General features: G+C 45.3%; 1 protein-coding gene across 1 annotated transcript; it reads left to right on the forward strand.

The window, feature by feature from the left end:
• Nucleotides 1-1,674: 1,674 nt before the first annotated feature.
• On the forward strand, nucleotides 1,675-16,628 carry LOC121552594 (acetylcholine receptor subunit alpha-like). Its single transcript, XM_041865555.2, has 9 exons — nucleotides 1,675-1,938; nucleotides 2,957-3,099; nucleotides 10,283-10,327; nucleotides 10,665-10,774; nucleotides 11,159-11,354; nucleotides 11,561-11,798; nucleotides 14,847-15,070; nucleotides 15,796-16,035; nucleotides 16,128-16,628. The coding sequence occupies exons 1-9, from the start codon at nucleotides 1,893-1,895 to the stop codon at nucleotides 16,257-16,259; spliced, it is 1,374 nt and encodes a 457-aa protein (XP_041721489.1). The 5' UTR covers nucleotides 1,675-1,892; the 3' UTR covers nucleotides 16,260-16,628.
• The last annotated feature ends 1,052 nt before the right edge of the window (nucleotides 16,629-17,680 follow it).

Genomic DNA, 17,680 nt, shown 5'->3' on the forward strand with positions numbered 1-17,680 from the left:
CACATTAATGAATCTAAAGGTTTTAGTGCTTCTGATCCATGAGATAACTGACCTTTCTTTGTTGATTGGATGAAGTTGTGTGACATTTCCTCCTGCAGAGGCTGACCTACATTTCCAATTGCAAAATATATACTGAAATATTCAGCTCAGTGAAAATGCTGCATGTAGATGCAACACCTGTCATGTAGATATTACTGTTTCTTTTCAGATTGTTGACAGCTAAAGTAGTAACATGTTGATTTCTGAATGTGGAAATGTGCTATATTTCTGCTAAAGCCTATGTAACCATCATATTGTAGGAATTTGGGGACAATGTTTAAACTGCATAGGCCTACAGTGAATAACATTGCATCACCATACACCAATATCCCATACTAAACAGCCATTCCATCCCTTCCCCCACCCATCATACCAATAAATCAAAATGTACATGAAACAATTGATCTACTGTAAAATACCTTTACAACATCAAAGAGCTCTTAGAAGAGCTTTAATTGAAATTCATGTTAAATAATAGAATACAGTGATTATAAATATAATGTTATCTTCAGAACATAAACAATACACGTAACACTAGACTGCTATTTTTTAGGTGAAATATTATGTAAAAATATCCAAGTAACAGACATAATCATCTCTACCATGGAAAGTGTAATCCACATAATCTGGCAGGGCGCACAAACATGCAGCAGGAGATGCTCAATGCTCTGCCATCCCCAGAAGATGTTCCACAGACACCACATTATTACTATTCAGATTCAGGTTAAGAGAGCATTTTATTCACATGTAGAATAGGGAGTAAAATAGGTCTGATTGAGAGAGATTCCCGCAGGGCTATAGAAGGGCTGACTCCTGCTGAAAGAAAGAACTGTGTCTCAACCGCAACGGCAGGATGACACAGTCCCACTGCCTGACCTTGATGAGCTTGAATGAGCAGATTCAATGGGTTTCTCCAGGGTCACATGGGTTGGGTCCAGGCAGGAGGTACTTACGCGCTGTAGGATTCAGGTGGTCTATGATTGGTATGGGGAGAGAAGTGGAGGGGCTAAGAGACAGATCTCTCTTAATTCAGACATTGCCAAAATTGCAATTTGCCCCTAAATAAGATGAATGAGGCGGCTGGTTGAGTGACTGGCTGATTGAACGGGTCGAGGCTGTAAGGAAATTGAGTTGCCTGGTCCCATCAATGCCTTGGTGGGGAGGGGCAGGTGTACAGTGATGGGGTGTTTTATACCTGGCCATCTGGAAACTCATTGCAGTGGCTAGATGGGGTAGATGTTGTGGATATTTTGCAGTCCAACATTATCCTAAGAGGGAGACATATCATCTCCATTAGGGGTGAGATCATCAAAGAGGACAACATTGGTGGCAGTTTGATTACTGTATTTGACATGTAATCAACTGCTCACATAGGATTCCCAAATAATGATTATGGAAATGACATCATAATGGAACACAAGTTTACCAATGGGAACAGTATCAAATGTCCCTTTCTCTGTTCATGAGTAGCCTAATTGTAAATATATCACAACAAATGCGCTCATTTTGGAAAGCAGCCATATGCTATTACTGTCTTTCAATATGGGAAGTGTATTGCACTGTGAGATATTTTAGTGCTAGATTAGCCAGGCATGTAGTGCTTATAACATGTGAGGGACGACAAAGAATGTGGCCCTCTCAAATGACAGCTATTGGTGGTGGCTCATAACATATGCTGTCAGGAAACAACAATACTGTTCCGTAATACAGTACTTGAAGCAGCAAGTCAGTGTTGCAATTATTCTGACCTCATTTTAAAGTAGACAGAAATAATGTTGTTAATTAACTAGCCGCTTACCCTCGAAGACTCAGGACATTGGATACCCCAGAGTTTATGGGAAACGAACATAAGAATGAATCGTCTACTTTTTGTTTCTCATCTCCTTATCATTCTAGCAGGTAAGCCATATTCTGAACATGCATGTTGGCTGACTGATAAAATGAGTTTGCCATTTCTGTTCTTCTGTCGGTTATAACATACCTTTGCCAGGATATTTTAGGTGATAGTCTATCCTAAACCAATATTTGCATATCTTACAAATCTAGCCCATTAATCAAGGGATATCTACATAATTAGATCATTTCGCATGGATTCTTGGTAATGCTTTATCCATTAGTTAACTATAAGATTTCAAATCTTATATGAGGTATATCCTAGCTAAGCTAGTGCCTGTTGGAAATGTTGGAATTTTTAAAAAGGCATCCAGCATTAGGCTCTCTTGATTGACAGGGGCATGTGCACTTAGTTTTTTAACCTCCATCTATTTGTGCTTGAATGATTGAGTCAATTGTTTCATATAATATATTATATTTCAGACAATTTTACTGTTTTCAATGTCTCAAAACGTCATTCATGCTTTCGTAGTATGTTCTTGCACACACTAGGCTTCGTTTCAAGGTCAAGCGGAAAATGAAATGGGATACGCTCTGGCATGGGTCAAATATGTAACGGAAATAGCGGATGTCGAGTCTGAAACACTATCTGTATTGATGGATCTCTCATCTCTATCACCTCCAGCATTCCACAATGATAGTATACCACTGGTATATAACAGTGTATGAAATAAGTAGTTAGGAAGGAAGGAAGGAAGGAAGGAAGGAAGGAAGGAAGGAAGGAAGGAAGGAAGGAAGGAAGGAAGGAAGGAAGGAAGGAAGGAAGGAAGGAAGGAAGGAAGGAAGGAAGGAAGGAAGGAAGGAAGGAAGGAAGGAAGGAAGGAAGGAAGGAAGGGAAATAAGGATGGGAGGGAGGGAGGGAAATCTGAGGGGAGGAAGATGGGAAGAAACTTAATACATTTAATACTACTGTATTTGCACATACATTAACCACTACTTAGCAGTCTGCTGGTGCTGTAAACACAACATCTCTCAATCTCTGCCATGTGAGCAACACATCAAGCTGTCTCTGTGTTTCTTGTAGGCTCTGCCTGGAGCTCTGATGATGAAACCCGTCTGGTGAAAACCCTGTTCACTGGCTACAACAAGGTGGTGCGTCCTGTCGCTCACTTCAGGGACCCAGTGGTGGTTACAGTTGGTCTGCAGCTCATTCAACTCATCAGTGTGGTAAGAAAAACCAATATTAATCATGCAATCATGCATTCACATCACTGTCAACACTATGCAGTGTTATGTAGTAGGTGCATGTATTGGTTGGTTAGCGGTGAGCTAGTGACTAACTGTGACTTCTGTCAGTCAATGAGTTGGTTCTGTTTGGCCTACTGATTTTGACTATTGGGGCGTTTGAGCCAGTATTGTTTTGTGCTGAGGTAGAGGATAGTTGGGGCTTTCTCATGCCAACGAGGGATCTATTAGGTCAGGTGGCAAAAATGTTGGAGGTTGAAATAGCAGAGGAGTTGAACAAGTTAGATGTTGCAGTGCTGTTATGGGAACAGTGGAGTGAGTTCTGGTGGATAGCAGCCAGGAGGAAGAATATTTGTTGGAAATAGCGAGACTAGAACAGGAAATGGCAGTTTTGAAACAGCAGATGAGTGAAGGGCTGCATACAGGTGAGGAAGTTTGTGTTGACAGTCAGTCAGACAGTCAGACATTCTAAACCAGGTTTCTCCAGTGATCAGAGTGATAAGCTAGTTTTCCCAAGTGATCAGGTTTGGGTAAGCCAAATTAAAAGTCAGGTGTCTCAGGGGGTGGAGTCTTTCAAGGAGAGTTTTGAGGTATCCCCAGTTTGTGAAGTTAATCGGGTTCAGAAGAGTACTGATGGCAAACCAGACATGGAGGATGATGTGTGTGGGGACTTAGAGGAAACATTATTTGCCAAACTAGACAGTGGCTCCCAGGAAATGGTTCTCCGTAGTGAGGAAGGAGATTCTTGTGTCTCTAGCTGAGACCTTCTGGACAGAGATATGTGATGTAGTGTGCCCTCTGCAGTTTGAGGATGAGGTTAATTCAGGTGTCAATTTAGCACGATGTTCTACGTTGAGTTGAGTAACAATGAACAACTAGGTTCTCTTTGTGGTCTGAGTAATGATTTGGTTCCCCCAAGTGATCTGTTGGATTCAGTGGTTGTCAGTGACTCTTTGGTTCCCAGTAGAGGTTGTGGTGCCACCACAGGCTGACCATGAGGTTGTTTGTCAGGGGTCGATGTAGCTGACACTTTTTTTGTATTGTGTATTGTGATGAGAATCAGGAGCTTGAAGAAGTGTGTCAAGGTGACGTGTATGCGGTGAACGAAGTCAAGCGCAGGACACCGAGCTACTGGCAGACGTACTTTACTTGCACAGTAAAAGAACATACAAAACAAAACCTCCAAACAGGGAGGAACACTATTCTCATACAACAACAACTGCCGACCTCACGGAAAACAATCACACACAACAAACAATGAGAGACAGGGGTTTTTAAAGGGAATACAATGTAACATAATGGGAAACAGGTGTAAACAATAAAGACCAAACAAGACAAACACCGAAACATCGATCGGTAGCAGCTAGTACTCCGGGGACGACGAACGCCGAAGCCTGCCCGAGCAAGGAGGAGGAGCAGCCTCGGCTGAATCCGTGACAGTACCCCCCCCTTGACGCGCGGCTCCAGCCGTGCGCCGACCCCGGCCTCGGGGACGGCCAGGAGGACGCGGAGCAGGGCGAGTCGGATGACTCCGGTGGAAATCCCTCAACATGGAGGGATCTAGGATGTCCCTCCTAGGGACCCAGCACCGTTCCTCCGGACCGTACCCCTCCCACTCCACGAGATACTGCAGGCCCCCCATCCGACTCCTCGAATCCAAGATGGACCGGACTGAGTATGCCGGAGCCCCCTCGATGTCCAGTGGGGGTGGAGGAGCCTCTCGTACCTCACTCTCCTGGAGTGGACCAGCTACTACCGGCCTGAGGAGAGACACATGGAACGAGGGGTTAATGCGGTAATTAATGGGCAGTTGTAACCTATAACATACCTCGTTCAATCTCCTCAGGACTTTAAATGGCCCCACAAACCGCCGACCCAGCTTCCAGCAGGGCAGGCGAAGGGGCAGGTTTCGGGTCGAGAGCCAGACCCGATCTCCCGGTGCAAACACCGGAGCCTCACTGCGGTGGCGGTCGGCGCTCACCTTTTGCCGCCTGATAGCCCGTTGCAGTTGGACATGCGCAGCGTTCCAGGTTTCTTCCGAGCGCTGAAACCACTCGTCCACCGCAGGGGCTTCAATCTGGCTCTGATGCCAAGGTGCCAGGACCGGCTGATACCCTAGCACACACTGAAAAGGCGTAAGGTTAGTGGAGGAGTGGCGGAGTGAGTTTTGGGCTATCTCTGCCCAGGGGATATATCCCGACCACTCCCCCTGCCGGTCCTGGCAATAGGACCTCAGAAACCTACCCACCTCCTGGTTCACTCTCTCCACCTGCCCATTACTCTCGGGGTGAAAACCTGAGGTAAGGCTAATCGAGACCCCCAGACGTTCCATAAACGCCCTCCAGACTCTAGAGGTGAACTGGGGACCCCGATCAGACACTATATCCTCAGGTACCCCGTAGTGCCGGAAGACGTGTGTAAACAGAGCGTCAGCAGTTTGTAGGGCTGTAGGGAGACCTGGCATAGGAATGAGACGGGAGGCCTTCGAAAACCGATCCACAACGACCAAGATCGTCGTGTTCCCCTGGGAGGGGGTAAGGTCCGTGACAAAATCCACAGATAGGTGAGACCACGGCCGTTGTGGAACGGGTAGGGGTTGTAACTTCCCTCTGGGCAGGTGTCTAGGCGCCTTACACTGGGCGCACACCGAGCAGGAGGAAACATAAACCCTCACGTCCTTAGCTAAAGTGGGCCACCAGTACTTCCCACTAAGGCAGTGCACTGTCCGACCAATACCAGGATGATCAGAGGAGGGTGACATGTGAGCCCAATATATCAATCGATCACAAACCTCGAGCGGCACGTACTTCCGACCCTCTGGACACTGTGGGGGAGTAGGATCGGTACGTAACGCCCGCTCAATGTCCGCATCAACCTCCCACACACCGGTGCCACCAGACAAGACTCCGGGAGTATGGGAGTGGGCTCAATGGACCTCTCCTCTGTGTCATATAGTCGGGACAGGGCGTCTGCCTTAGCGTTCTGTGACCCTGGTCTATAGGTGAGCTTAAATACAAATCGGGTAAAAAACATAGCCCACCTTGCCTGGCGAGGGTTCAGCCTCCTCGCTGCCCGGATGTACTCCAGGTTACGATGGTCAGTCAAAATGAGAAAAGGGTGTTTAGCCCCCTCAAGCCAATGCCTCCACACCTTCAGGGCTTGAACCACAGCTAACAGCTCCCTGTCCCCCACGTCATAATTGCGCTCCGCCGGACTGAGCTTCTTAGAATAGAAAGCACAGGGGCGGAGTTTTGGTGGCGTACCCGAGCGCTGAGACAGTACAGCACCGATCCCAGCCTCGGACGCATCCACTTCAACTTGGAACGCCAAAGAGGGATCCGGATGTGCCAGCACTGGAGCTGAGGTAAACAGGTCCTTCAGATGTCTAAAAGCCCTGTCCGCCTCAGCCGACCACTGCAGATGCACGGGACCCCCCTTTAGCAGGGAGGTAATGGGAGCTGCTACCTGTCCAAAGCCCCGGATAAACCTCTGGTAGTAATTGGCAAAACCCAAGAACCGCTGCACTTCCTTCACCGTGGTGGGAGTCTGCTAATTACGCACGGCTGAAACGCGGTCAATCTCCATCTCCACCCCTGACGCGGACAACCGATGTCCCAGGAAGGAGATGGACTCCTGGAAGAACAGACATTTCTCCGCCTTCGCATACAGGTCATGCTCCAACAGTCTACCAAGCACCCGACGCACCAGGGACACATGCTCGGCTCGTGTAGCGGAGTATATTAGAATGTCATCAATATACACCACTACACCCTGTCCATGCAAGTCCCAGAAAATCTTGTCCACAAACGATTGGAAGACTGAAGGAGCATTCATTAAACCGTATGGCATAACGAGGTACTCATAGTGACCCGAGGTGGTACTGAATGCTGTCTTCCACTCATCTCCCTCCCTAATGCGCACCAGGTTGTACGCGCTCCTGAGATCCAATTTTGAGAAGAATCGCGCCCCGTGTAATGACTCCGTCATACTAGCAATCAGAGGGAGAGGATAGCTGTATTTGATTGTGATCTGATTGAGACCACGGTAATCAATACACGGGTGTAAACCCCCATCCTTCTTCTTCACAAAAAAGAAACTCGATGACGCAGGGGAAGTGGACGGCCATATGTATCCCTGTCTCAGAGACTCGGTGACATATGTCTCCATAGCCGCCGTCTCCTCCTGAGACAGAGGATACACATGACTACGAGGAAGTGCAGCGCCTACCTGGAGGTCTATCGCACAATCCCCCTGTCGATGAGGTGGTAATTGAGTCGCCTTCTTTTTACAGAAGACGAGTGCCAAATCGGCATGCTCAGGTGGAATGTGCATGGTGGGAACTTGGTTCGGGCTTTCCACCGTCGTTGCCCCTACGGAAACACCTACACACCGCCCGAAACACTGATCAGACCATCCCTTGAGAGCCCTCTGTTGCCATGAAATGTTGGGGTCATGAGATGTTAACCAGGGAAGCCCCAACACCACGGGAAACGCAGGAGAATCAATCAAATACAAACAAATTATCTCCTCATGGCCCTCCTGCGTTTTCATCCTGAGAGGCGCTGTGACTTCCCTAATCAATCCTGACCCCAAAGGGCGGCTATCTAGGGCATGGATGGGGAAGGGCACATCAACTGGTACAATAGGAATCCCTAAGTTATAGGTGAACTGGCGATCGATACAATTTTCAGCTGCGCCTGAATCTACTTGCGCCTTATGCTGGGAGTGAGGAGAAACCTCGGGAAACACAACTTTAATACACATATGCGCAACAGAGAGCTCTGGGTGAGTTGGGTGCCTACTCACCTGGAATGACTCATCAGTGTGCTGCCTACTGCCTCGATTCCTAGGAGACCCTCCACAGCACCGACCAGCAGTGTGTCCTCTGCGGCCACAGTTGGTGCAGGGGACGGCTTCTCTCCTGGTCTCTCTCCTGGTCTCCCTAGCACCAGCACCTCCGAGCTCCATAGGGGTCGGCTAGGAAGTGCTGGGGGATGGAATGGACGGCCCTGAATCAGGACGTCCGCGGGTAGCCAACAGGGTATCCAGGCGAATTGACATGTCCACCAGTTGGTCGAAGCTGAGGTTGGTGTCCCTGCAGGCCAATTCCCGATGCACGTCCTCCCTCAGGCTACATCTGTAGTGGTCGACGAGGGCCCTCTCATTCCATCCCGCGTTGGCAGCCAGCGTCCAGAAGTCCAGTGCGAACTCCTGTGCGCTCCTCCTCCCCTGTCTGAGGTGGAATAGACGCTCACCCGCCGCTTTACCCTCTGGTGGATGATCGAATACTGCCCTGAAGCGGCGGGTGAACTCCGCATAGTTGACAGTAGCGGCGTCTATTCCCCCCCACTCGGCGTTGGCCCACTCCAGCACCTTGCCGGACAGACAGGAGATGAGGGCGGACACGCTCTCGTATCCCGAGGGCACCGGGTGGATGGTTGCCAGGTAGAGTTCAACCTGGAGCAGGAAACCCTGACACCCGGCAGCTGTGCCATCATAAGCCCTCGGGAGCGAGAGCCGAATCCCACTGGACCCCGGAGGTGAAGCGATGGGCATCGCCGATGGTGGTGGTATCGTCGGAGGAGGTGTAGGCAGACCCCCTCTTTCCCATCGCTCCATAGTGCTCACCACCCGTTCCATGGAGGTGCCGAGAGCCTGGATCATGGCCGCTTGTTGTTCGACGCGTTCTTCCATTGATCCAGCTGGCACCGCCGCTCCTGCTGACTCCATGTGTGGTGTGTGATTCTGTCAAGGTGACGTGTATGCGGTGAACGAAGTCAAGCGCAGGACACCGAGCTACTGGCAGACGTACTTTACTTGCACAGTAAAAGAACATACAAAACAAAACCTCCAAACAGGGAGGAACACTATTCTCATACAACAACAACTGCCGACCTCACGGAAAACAATCACACACAACAAACAATGAGAGACAGGGTTTTTTAAAGGGAATACAATGTAACATAATGGGAAACAGGTGTAAACAATAAAGACCAAACAAGACAAACATCGAAACATCGATCGGTAGCAGCTAGTACTCCGGGGACGACGAACGCCGAAGCCTGCCCGAGCAAGGAGGAGGAGCAGCCTCGGCTGAATCTGTGACAAAGTGAGTTTGGTGGAAAAGCCAGATCCACCGGTTTTGTCCCTTCCTGTTGTTAAGGAGCGGTTGAATGTTCCTGCAGCATGTAGGCCTAGTGTGTCTCCGGTTAAGGTGGAGGAAAGTGAGGAGGCTAACAGTTCCCCTCCAGTTCCCCTCCAGTGCGGGAGCAAAGAGGTGTTGGGGAACGGGGATGGTGTTCCTAGTGAGTTTGCTGAAGTTGTGGTCAACGTTCACTTGTCCCTGGTGGTGGGTGCTCTAAGTCTCATATCAGATGGAGCTTGGTGCTTGTGACCATGGGCCTAGGGAATGGAATTGATCTCTCCGTTTAGAACCATAGGGGTTACATGTTGTCCCTTGGTTTGCTCAAGTCAGAGACTTTTGGCAGGAAGAAATTAGCTGAATGCAGACCAGTGAATTTGATGGTTTTGGTTTGTCTGGTTTTCTAGAATGGCTTTATCTCAGAGGTGAGGTTTTCTGAAGCCAAGTCTTATTGTTTTGCAGCTCTGGTGTTTATAGTGTACATAGTTTGGTCTCTTCAGTTAAGGAAGTTTTATGGAAAAGAAATAGGGGGGAAAAGTTGAGGAAAATTCAGGAAAATAGATACTGGTGACTATGTGAGGTTTTTTCTTTACTTTTTCTTGATGGGGGAGGTGTTATGTAGTAGGTAGTTTAGTGCTAGCACACAGTTAGGCACACTCTACCAAGATACAGTTCCCAGATGGCAGAGTTGTGACGCTGCTGATTCTGTTTTGTGGCCATGAGTCTTTTTTTGATTCTGTTTTGTGGCCAAAGGGCATTCCTTTTATATTTTTCCTTTTTGTACATATTTATTTTGTCACGATCTGAACAAATGGTAATCCTCTTTGACTGGCTGACCAAGATGTCAAGATGGAGTACATACATTGCATATGCTGATTTCTCACATTGATTCACATCTTAAATAAGGTTACAGACCAGTTAACTAGGCCTAAGACCCCTAGACTGAGCGAGTGCAACAATATCCATAGGCTAATTATTGGTTTCATAACAGTAGAAACTAAAATCAATTCTCTTTCTCTACAGGATGAGGTCAACCAGATTGTCAACAGCAATGTTAGACTGAAACAGGTTTGTTTCTGCCGTTTCCTGTATCAACATTGCAATATACAGTAAATATGAGATCAAAATATTTTCTTTCTGGCTATTTTGTAAGAGAGTAATTACAAGGAAAATGTAAGTATGGGTAATAATTACAATGAATTTAACCATAATTTCTGAAAATAGTGTAAAATCCCTATAAACCGTTGAATTATATTTATTTTCGATAAACTGTAATAAAACGTTCTCTGAAAAATTCCCTATTGAAATTATTCCTCTCTGAATCAGACTTCAAGTCAGGAACTTCAAATAATCTATCTGATATTTTCTATTCATGCTCTTTGTACTTTGTGCTGTCATTTTCCAGCAATGGAAGGATGTGAACTTGCAATGGAATCCTGAGGATTATGGTGGAATCAAAAAGATAAGAGTGCCCTCCACTGACATTTGGCGTCCTGACCTCGTTCTCTATAACAAGTAAGAATCAGGCCATATTTGCATCAAATGTCTTTCTTTTTACCATTCTCTCACTGATACTTTCCTTGACTCTGGGTGTGATTATGTTTTCAAACTATATGACGTTTCCCTCTCTTTTCCCTCTGTGCAGAGTGAGTGAGAGCTCAGATTGCATCAGGCTAAATCTGGCTTCTATATCACAGGTTCCACCCACACCATATGCTGCGTCTGACACACTGCTGTTTCTCCCTGACAACCAGCTCCTATGCCACAGCAACCTGTACCAGTCTCAGCTCTGGTTGGTTGGCCTGTGATGGCAGGGCCATGCCAAGCCCCAGGCAGTGATGTCCCTCTGTGTTAACATTATTTCCTGTGTTTGATGCCTGTGTTTGTGTATGCCTGCAGTGCTGATGGTGACTTTGCCATCGTTCACGAGACCAAAGTGCTGCTGGAGCACACTGGCATGATCACGTGGAACCCCCCTGCCATATTCAAGAGTTACTGTGAGATCATCGTGCTGCACTTCCCCTTTGACCTGCAGAACTGCAGCATGAAGCTGGGTACCTGGACCTATGATGGCAACTTGGTTGTCGTCAATCCCGTAATAATCATCACCATTTTGACATTTTTCTCTATTGATCCCCTGTGTAACTCCTGTGTTACCCAAACACATACAGTCCATTACTGATTTAACACATGATTCTAAAAGCATTACAAAATACCACCAGTCCTAAAACCTACCAATTAGGTTGAGCCCTTCCTGGTCTGTTGAGTCTTCATGACATCTTTATTACCTGTCTCCACCAGGACAGCGACCGTCCTGACCTGAGTAACTTCATGGAGAGTGGAGAGTGGGTGATGAAGGATTACCGCAGCTGGAAACACTGGGTGTACTATGCCTGCTGCCCTGACACGCCCTACCTGGACATCACCTACCACTTCCTGATGCTGCGGCTACCTCTCTACTTCATCGTCAACGTCATCATCCCCTGCATGCTCTTCTCCTTCCTCACTGGCCTAGTGTTCTATCTGCCCACTGACTCTGGTTAGTATAGCATCCCTTCAATCATTTCAGTTCTAAATCCCTTTTATTGGCTGAAGATTAACTGAAATATATTTTGTCTCCCAGTTTCTGCATCATAGCTGCAAGGTTAATGGCTTATGAAGTGGTTGTGAAGTACTGTACCTGCATCGGCTGGTAGCTTCAACTACACGCTTGTCCTCCTACAGATGTAGGATCTTAATTTGATCACTCTTTTGTTGCTGAGAATTTTCCTGCGACACAGGAAATGAGGATGAGCTTCGTGATTTACATAAATTCACTGAAAACCTGCACTTACATACGGTTATATTAACAGTACTGCACTTTTCATGTAGCCTTCTTCTGTCCAGCTAAAAGCCTAACCACCAATCAAACAACAATATGAACTAAACGTTAAAAACCTGTTGCTGCAGGATTATTTTTCTACGACAATACTGGTAAAATTATGATCCTACACCTGTATCTGTCTCTGGGCCTCAGAAGTTCTTAGTAGCTACATTAGCTGTACCAGTGCTGTGTCTCAGCTAGCATTTGGCCCTGTTCCCAGTGTGGAGGCCTACCTCATTACCCAGAGACCCTGTGTGCTGCCATGTCTGCGAACAGGCCTTTCCTTTAATGTATAATGCATCACTGGCTGCCTAGCTCTGATATGGCTGCTGTTACAGTATGATGCTGTGGATGGGCTGTGATGCCAAATGGAAGTATTCTAGGTTCACTGATTTGACTGAACAGCAACACAAAGTTCACAAACAACACATAGTTCACATTCTAGAGTCTGTGTGAACGAGGTCTGGGTGTGAATGTGTTCAACTGAAAATAACACATACTTGAAATTCTATTGTCTGTTTGCCTGTACGTCTGTTTGCTTACATGAGGTTGTTTGTGTATAGGTCTATACGTATGGAAGGCAACATGGGATGGGACAAATTAAATCACTAATTCCTTTACTCTATCTAGCTATTGTAGGGCAATATTGTTCAGGTAACAATTTATAGAGACTCAGCTTTGAGCTATTTTTATAAGCAGAATCCCTGTCCAAGTTTCAAGTCTTAATGTCACAAATACAGTGAAATGCCTTTCTTGCAAGCTTTAAACCCAACAATGCAGTAATCAATATCAATGTTGTACTAAAAATAACATATGGTAGAATTAAAAAATATATATATAATTTATATAATATATATATATATATATATATATATATATATATATATATATACATGGCCCCATTCATTCTTTCCTTTACACGGATCAGTCGTCCTGGTCCCTTTGCAGAAAAACAGCCCCAAAGCATGATGTTTCCACCCCCATGCTTCACAGTAGGTATGGTGTTCTTTGGATGCAACTCAGCATTCTTTGTCCTCCAGACACGACGAGTTGAGTTTTTACCAAAAAGTTATATTTTGGTTTCATCTGACCATATGACATTCTCCCAATCCTCTTCTGGATCATCCAAATGCACTCTAGCAAACTTCAGACGGGCCTGGACATGTACTGGCTTAAGCAGGGGGACACGTCTGGCACTGCAGGATTTGAGTCCCTGGCGGCGTAGTGTGTTACTGATGGTAGGCTTTGTTACTTTGGTCCCAGCTCTCTGCAGGTCATTTACTAGGTCCCCCCGTGTGGTTCTGGGATTTTTGCTCACCGTTCTTGTGATCATTTTGACCCCACAGGGTGAGATCTTGCGTGGAGCCCCAGATTGAGGGAGATTATCAGTGGTCTTGTATGTCTTCCATTTCCTAATAATTGCTCCCACAGTTGATTTCTTCAAACCAAGCTGCTTACCTATTGCTGATTCAGTCTTCCCAGCCTGGTGCAGGTCTACAATTTTGTTTCTGGTGTCCTTTGACAGCTCTTTGGTCTTGGCCATAGTGGAGTTTGGAGTGTGACTGTTTGAGGTTGTGGACAGGTGTCTTTTATACTGATAACAAGTTCAAACAGGTGCCATTAATACAGGTAACGAGTGGAGGACAGAGGAGCCTCTTAAAGAAGAAGTTACAGGTCTGTGAGAGCCAGAAATCTTGCTTGTTTGTAGGTGACCAAATACTTATTTTCCACCATAATTAGCAAATAAATTCATTAAAAATCCTACAATGTGATTTTCTGGAGAAAAAAAATCTCAATTTGTCTGTCATAGTTGACGTGTACCTATGATGAAAATGACAGGCCTCTCTCATCTTTTTAAGTGGGAAAACTTGCACAATTGGTGGCTGACTAAATACTTTTTTCCCCCACTGTCTAGGGGTAAGGTGACTAGGCAGCAGGATCTTTCAGCCCTCCGCTAGCCCTCCGTTTAGTGGAGGGCTGAAAGAGAGGTCGGAGGAGGTCAATTGGACCACAGGCTACTCCTCCCTGTGGTCACAATGAGTTGGTGCCCTAAAGGGTGTGATGATGCTGACTGCTAGAGGAACAATGTCACTGCTAGCCTCTAACATTATGACCCTCCTGTGTCTCTGTGAGTCAGTGTCGATTCATCACTGTGAATTATGGCACTGTGTGTCTCTCTCTCACTATCAGTCTCTCTCTCTCTGATCAATTATCACAATAATCATGTCAAACCCTCTTGTAATTAATCTGAGAGATTGGGGACCAACCAGAGTGGGGATTAGGTCACCATGTATTGAGACCAAATTACTATCAAACCAGCTCACTTTGATGAGATATTCATTGATTTGTTTAATTAAATTGTAAAGGGTGTCACAGTTGAGTTGCACTGGAGCATTGCTGTACCTGTAATATTTGTTTTAGCCCATTCGTACCCAGTTATTAACTGCTCTCACAGTGTTTAACATTGAATCCATTGTTATGAATCTCAGTGGCCTCCCTATGAGCATATGTTCAGTCTTTGTCATGAGCCTCGTTTCTCCACTGAACTGCTCAAATCTGTCTGCGTGCTGTGTGATTGACTGATTATGAAATGTATGACATTATGTGACAATGGCAGATAATTTGCATTATTGCATGCTTCAATTGTGCCTTTCTCCATAGATGAATGCTTCAGTATGCGTCTACTTTTGTTTACCTGAGTTTTGTGGACATGTGTTTCCTCAGGTGAGAAGATGACTCTGAGTATCTCTGTCCTGCTGTCTCTGACTGTGTTCCTGCTGGTCATCGTTGAGCTCATCCCCTCCACCTCCAGTGCTGTGCCTCTCATCGGGAAGTACATGCTCTTCACAATGGTCTTCGTCATTGCCTCCATTATCATCACTGTCATCGTCATCAACACCCACCACCGCTCCCCCAGCACTCACACCATGTCTCCCTGGGTTCGCAAGGTGGGCAAAGCTGGCACATTTCTACCAATGATTTTTTTTTTTTTTAAGAACTTAGTTAAGAACTTTATACCATGGTGCTTTACTTAAAATAGTATTTGGGTTCATTTGGATTTTAAATGACATGGCAAAGGATGACTTGTGCACTCTGGTTTGTGAATGTTATGTGTTTGACAGTTTAGAAATGTATGTATTTTTGTATATGTATTTACAAATTCTTCATAAAATAACATGACAGATAGTGTGGTGTCAGTGGAGGCTGCTGAGGGGAGAACAGCTCATAATAATGGCCGGAATGAAAAAAATGGAATGGCATCAAACACCTGGAAACCTTGTGTTTGATGTATTTGACACCATTCCACTGATTCCGCTCCAGCCATTACCACGAGCCCGTTCTCCCAAATGAAGGTGCCACTAACCTCCTGTGTGTGGTATCAAGTCTACATAATAGTAGTCTCAACATTGTGTTTGCCCTGTTCATGTCTTGCCCAGTACTGCCATCTAGTGACAGAATATAGATGATTGAACTTGTTTACTATATTACCGCTTTTTAAACCTACTTTTGTGATTCAGGAGCTAGACAATATCTGAATGAATATGTTTATTAATTAGCCTTTTATCTCATTGTATGCATTTTACCAGTCTATTTATCATTGTCTGTTTTTACACAAAGTTGTTGCATATTATTAATTACGGAGTTAATTCCTTTCATATTTTTTGCTTCCCAGATTTTTATTGACACCATTCCCAACCTCATGTTCTTCTCAACAATGAAGCGTCCTGCAAAGGAGAAACAGGATAAAAGAATCTATGGTGCTGACTTTGACATCTCAGACATCTCAGGAAAGCCCACCCCTACTGCAGTCACCTACCAGTCCCCCATGACCAAGAACCCAGATGTACGCAGTGCTATTGAGGGGGTTAAGTACATTGCTGAGACCATGAAATCTGATGAGGAGTCCAACAGCGTAAGACTATGGAATTAATTTCCATCCTTCCCACAGTTCTTTCCTTAAAGATCTCGGTTTGAGTGTTTTTAACTGCTCTCCTCTTTTCCCAGGCTGCTGAAGAGTGGAAGTTTGTGGCCATGGTGCTGGATCACATTCTGCTGTGTGTGTTCATGGCAGTGTGTATCATTGGCACACTAGGAGTGTTCGCAGGCCGTCTCATTGAGCTCAGCATGACGCCTTAGAGGTCTGCGGGGTGTCCTGAGTAGGGCCAGACGTTTTTATTCACCTTATGAACTGACCAGGTAACACTCTGGGCCCTAGTGATTCTTGGCCCTATGACCTTAAAGTCAAAGATTGCTGTATGAGGGCTGTGTTTTTGACCCTCATACATTAATTATTATTGGGTGGTTTGCAATTACTTCAGATCGCTGGGTGCATGCATGTTTATCCATATTTTCACTCATGTGTATTGTAGAACAGTTGATCTACATTATCCATTCTAATCAGGTTTTTGTAATCAAAATATTTGTTGTCTTTACTCAATTTGTTTTGTTATATATTTTCATTAATCTTTAATACAGTATTTAAATAAAATTGATAGGCCTACTTGACACTGGTTGACTATTTTCTATATGTGTCTACTAGCTACTAAGGATATTGTGCGATCAAAGTAAATCATATTTGAACCGGTGCGATAATAATCAATGCCATCAAAAATGGCAACATTTACTAAAAAGTACTGCAGGTGAAACATTGTGGAACATTGAGGTCCTGAACACTACAACAGACTGTATTGTGAGAGGCCCATGTGCAACATTCCTATAGAGATAGATACAGTGGCTTGCGAAAGTATTCACCCCCCTTGGCATTTTTCCTATTTTGTTGCCTTATAACCTGGAATTAAAATGGATTTTTGGGGGGTTTGTATCATTTGATTTACACAACATGCCTACCACTTTGAAGATGCTAAATATTTTTTCTTGTGAAACAAACAAGAAATAAGTTTTAAAAAACAGAAAACTTGGGCATGCATAACTATTCACCCAAAAGTCAATACTTTGTAGAGCCACCTTTTGCAGCAATTACAGCTGCAAGTCTCTTGGGGTATGTCTCTATAAGCTTGGCACATCTAGCCACTGGGATTTTTGCCCATTCTTCAAAGCAAAACTGCTCCAGCTCCTTCAAATTGGATGGGTTCTGCTGGTGTACAGCAATCTTTAAGCCATACCACATATTCTCAATTGGATTGAGGTCTGGGCTTTGACTAGGCCATTCCAAGACATTTCAATGTTTCCCCTTAAACCACTCGAGTGTTGCTTTAGAAGTATGCTTAGGGTCATTGTCCTGCTGGAAGGTGAACCTCCGTCCCAGTCTCAAATCTCTGGAAGACTGAAACAGGTTTCCCTCAATAATTTCCCTGTATTTAGCACCACCCATCATTCCTTCAATTCTGACCAAGACTCTGGGGCCTTTCAGAACAGGTGTATATATACTGAGATCATGTGACAGATCATGTGACACTTAGATTGCACATAGGTGGACTTTATTCAACTAATTATGTGACTTCTGAAGGTAATTGGTTGCACCAGATCTTATTTAGGGGCTTCATAGCAAAGGGGGTGAATACATATGCACGCACCACTTTTCCATTATTTATTATTTT

This window comes from Coregonus clupeaformis, chromosome 4 (assembly GCF_020615455.1).
Source record: "Coregonus clupeaformis isolate EN_2021a chromosome 4, ASM2061545v1, whole genome shotgun sequence".
In the NCBI taxonomy this organism is placed as follows: domain Eukaryota; kingdom Metazoa; phylum Chordata; class Actinopteri; order Salmoniformes; family Salmonidae; genus Coregonus; species Coregonus clupeaformis.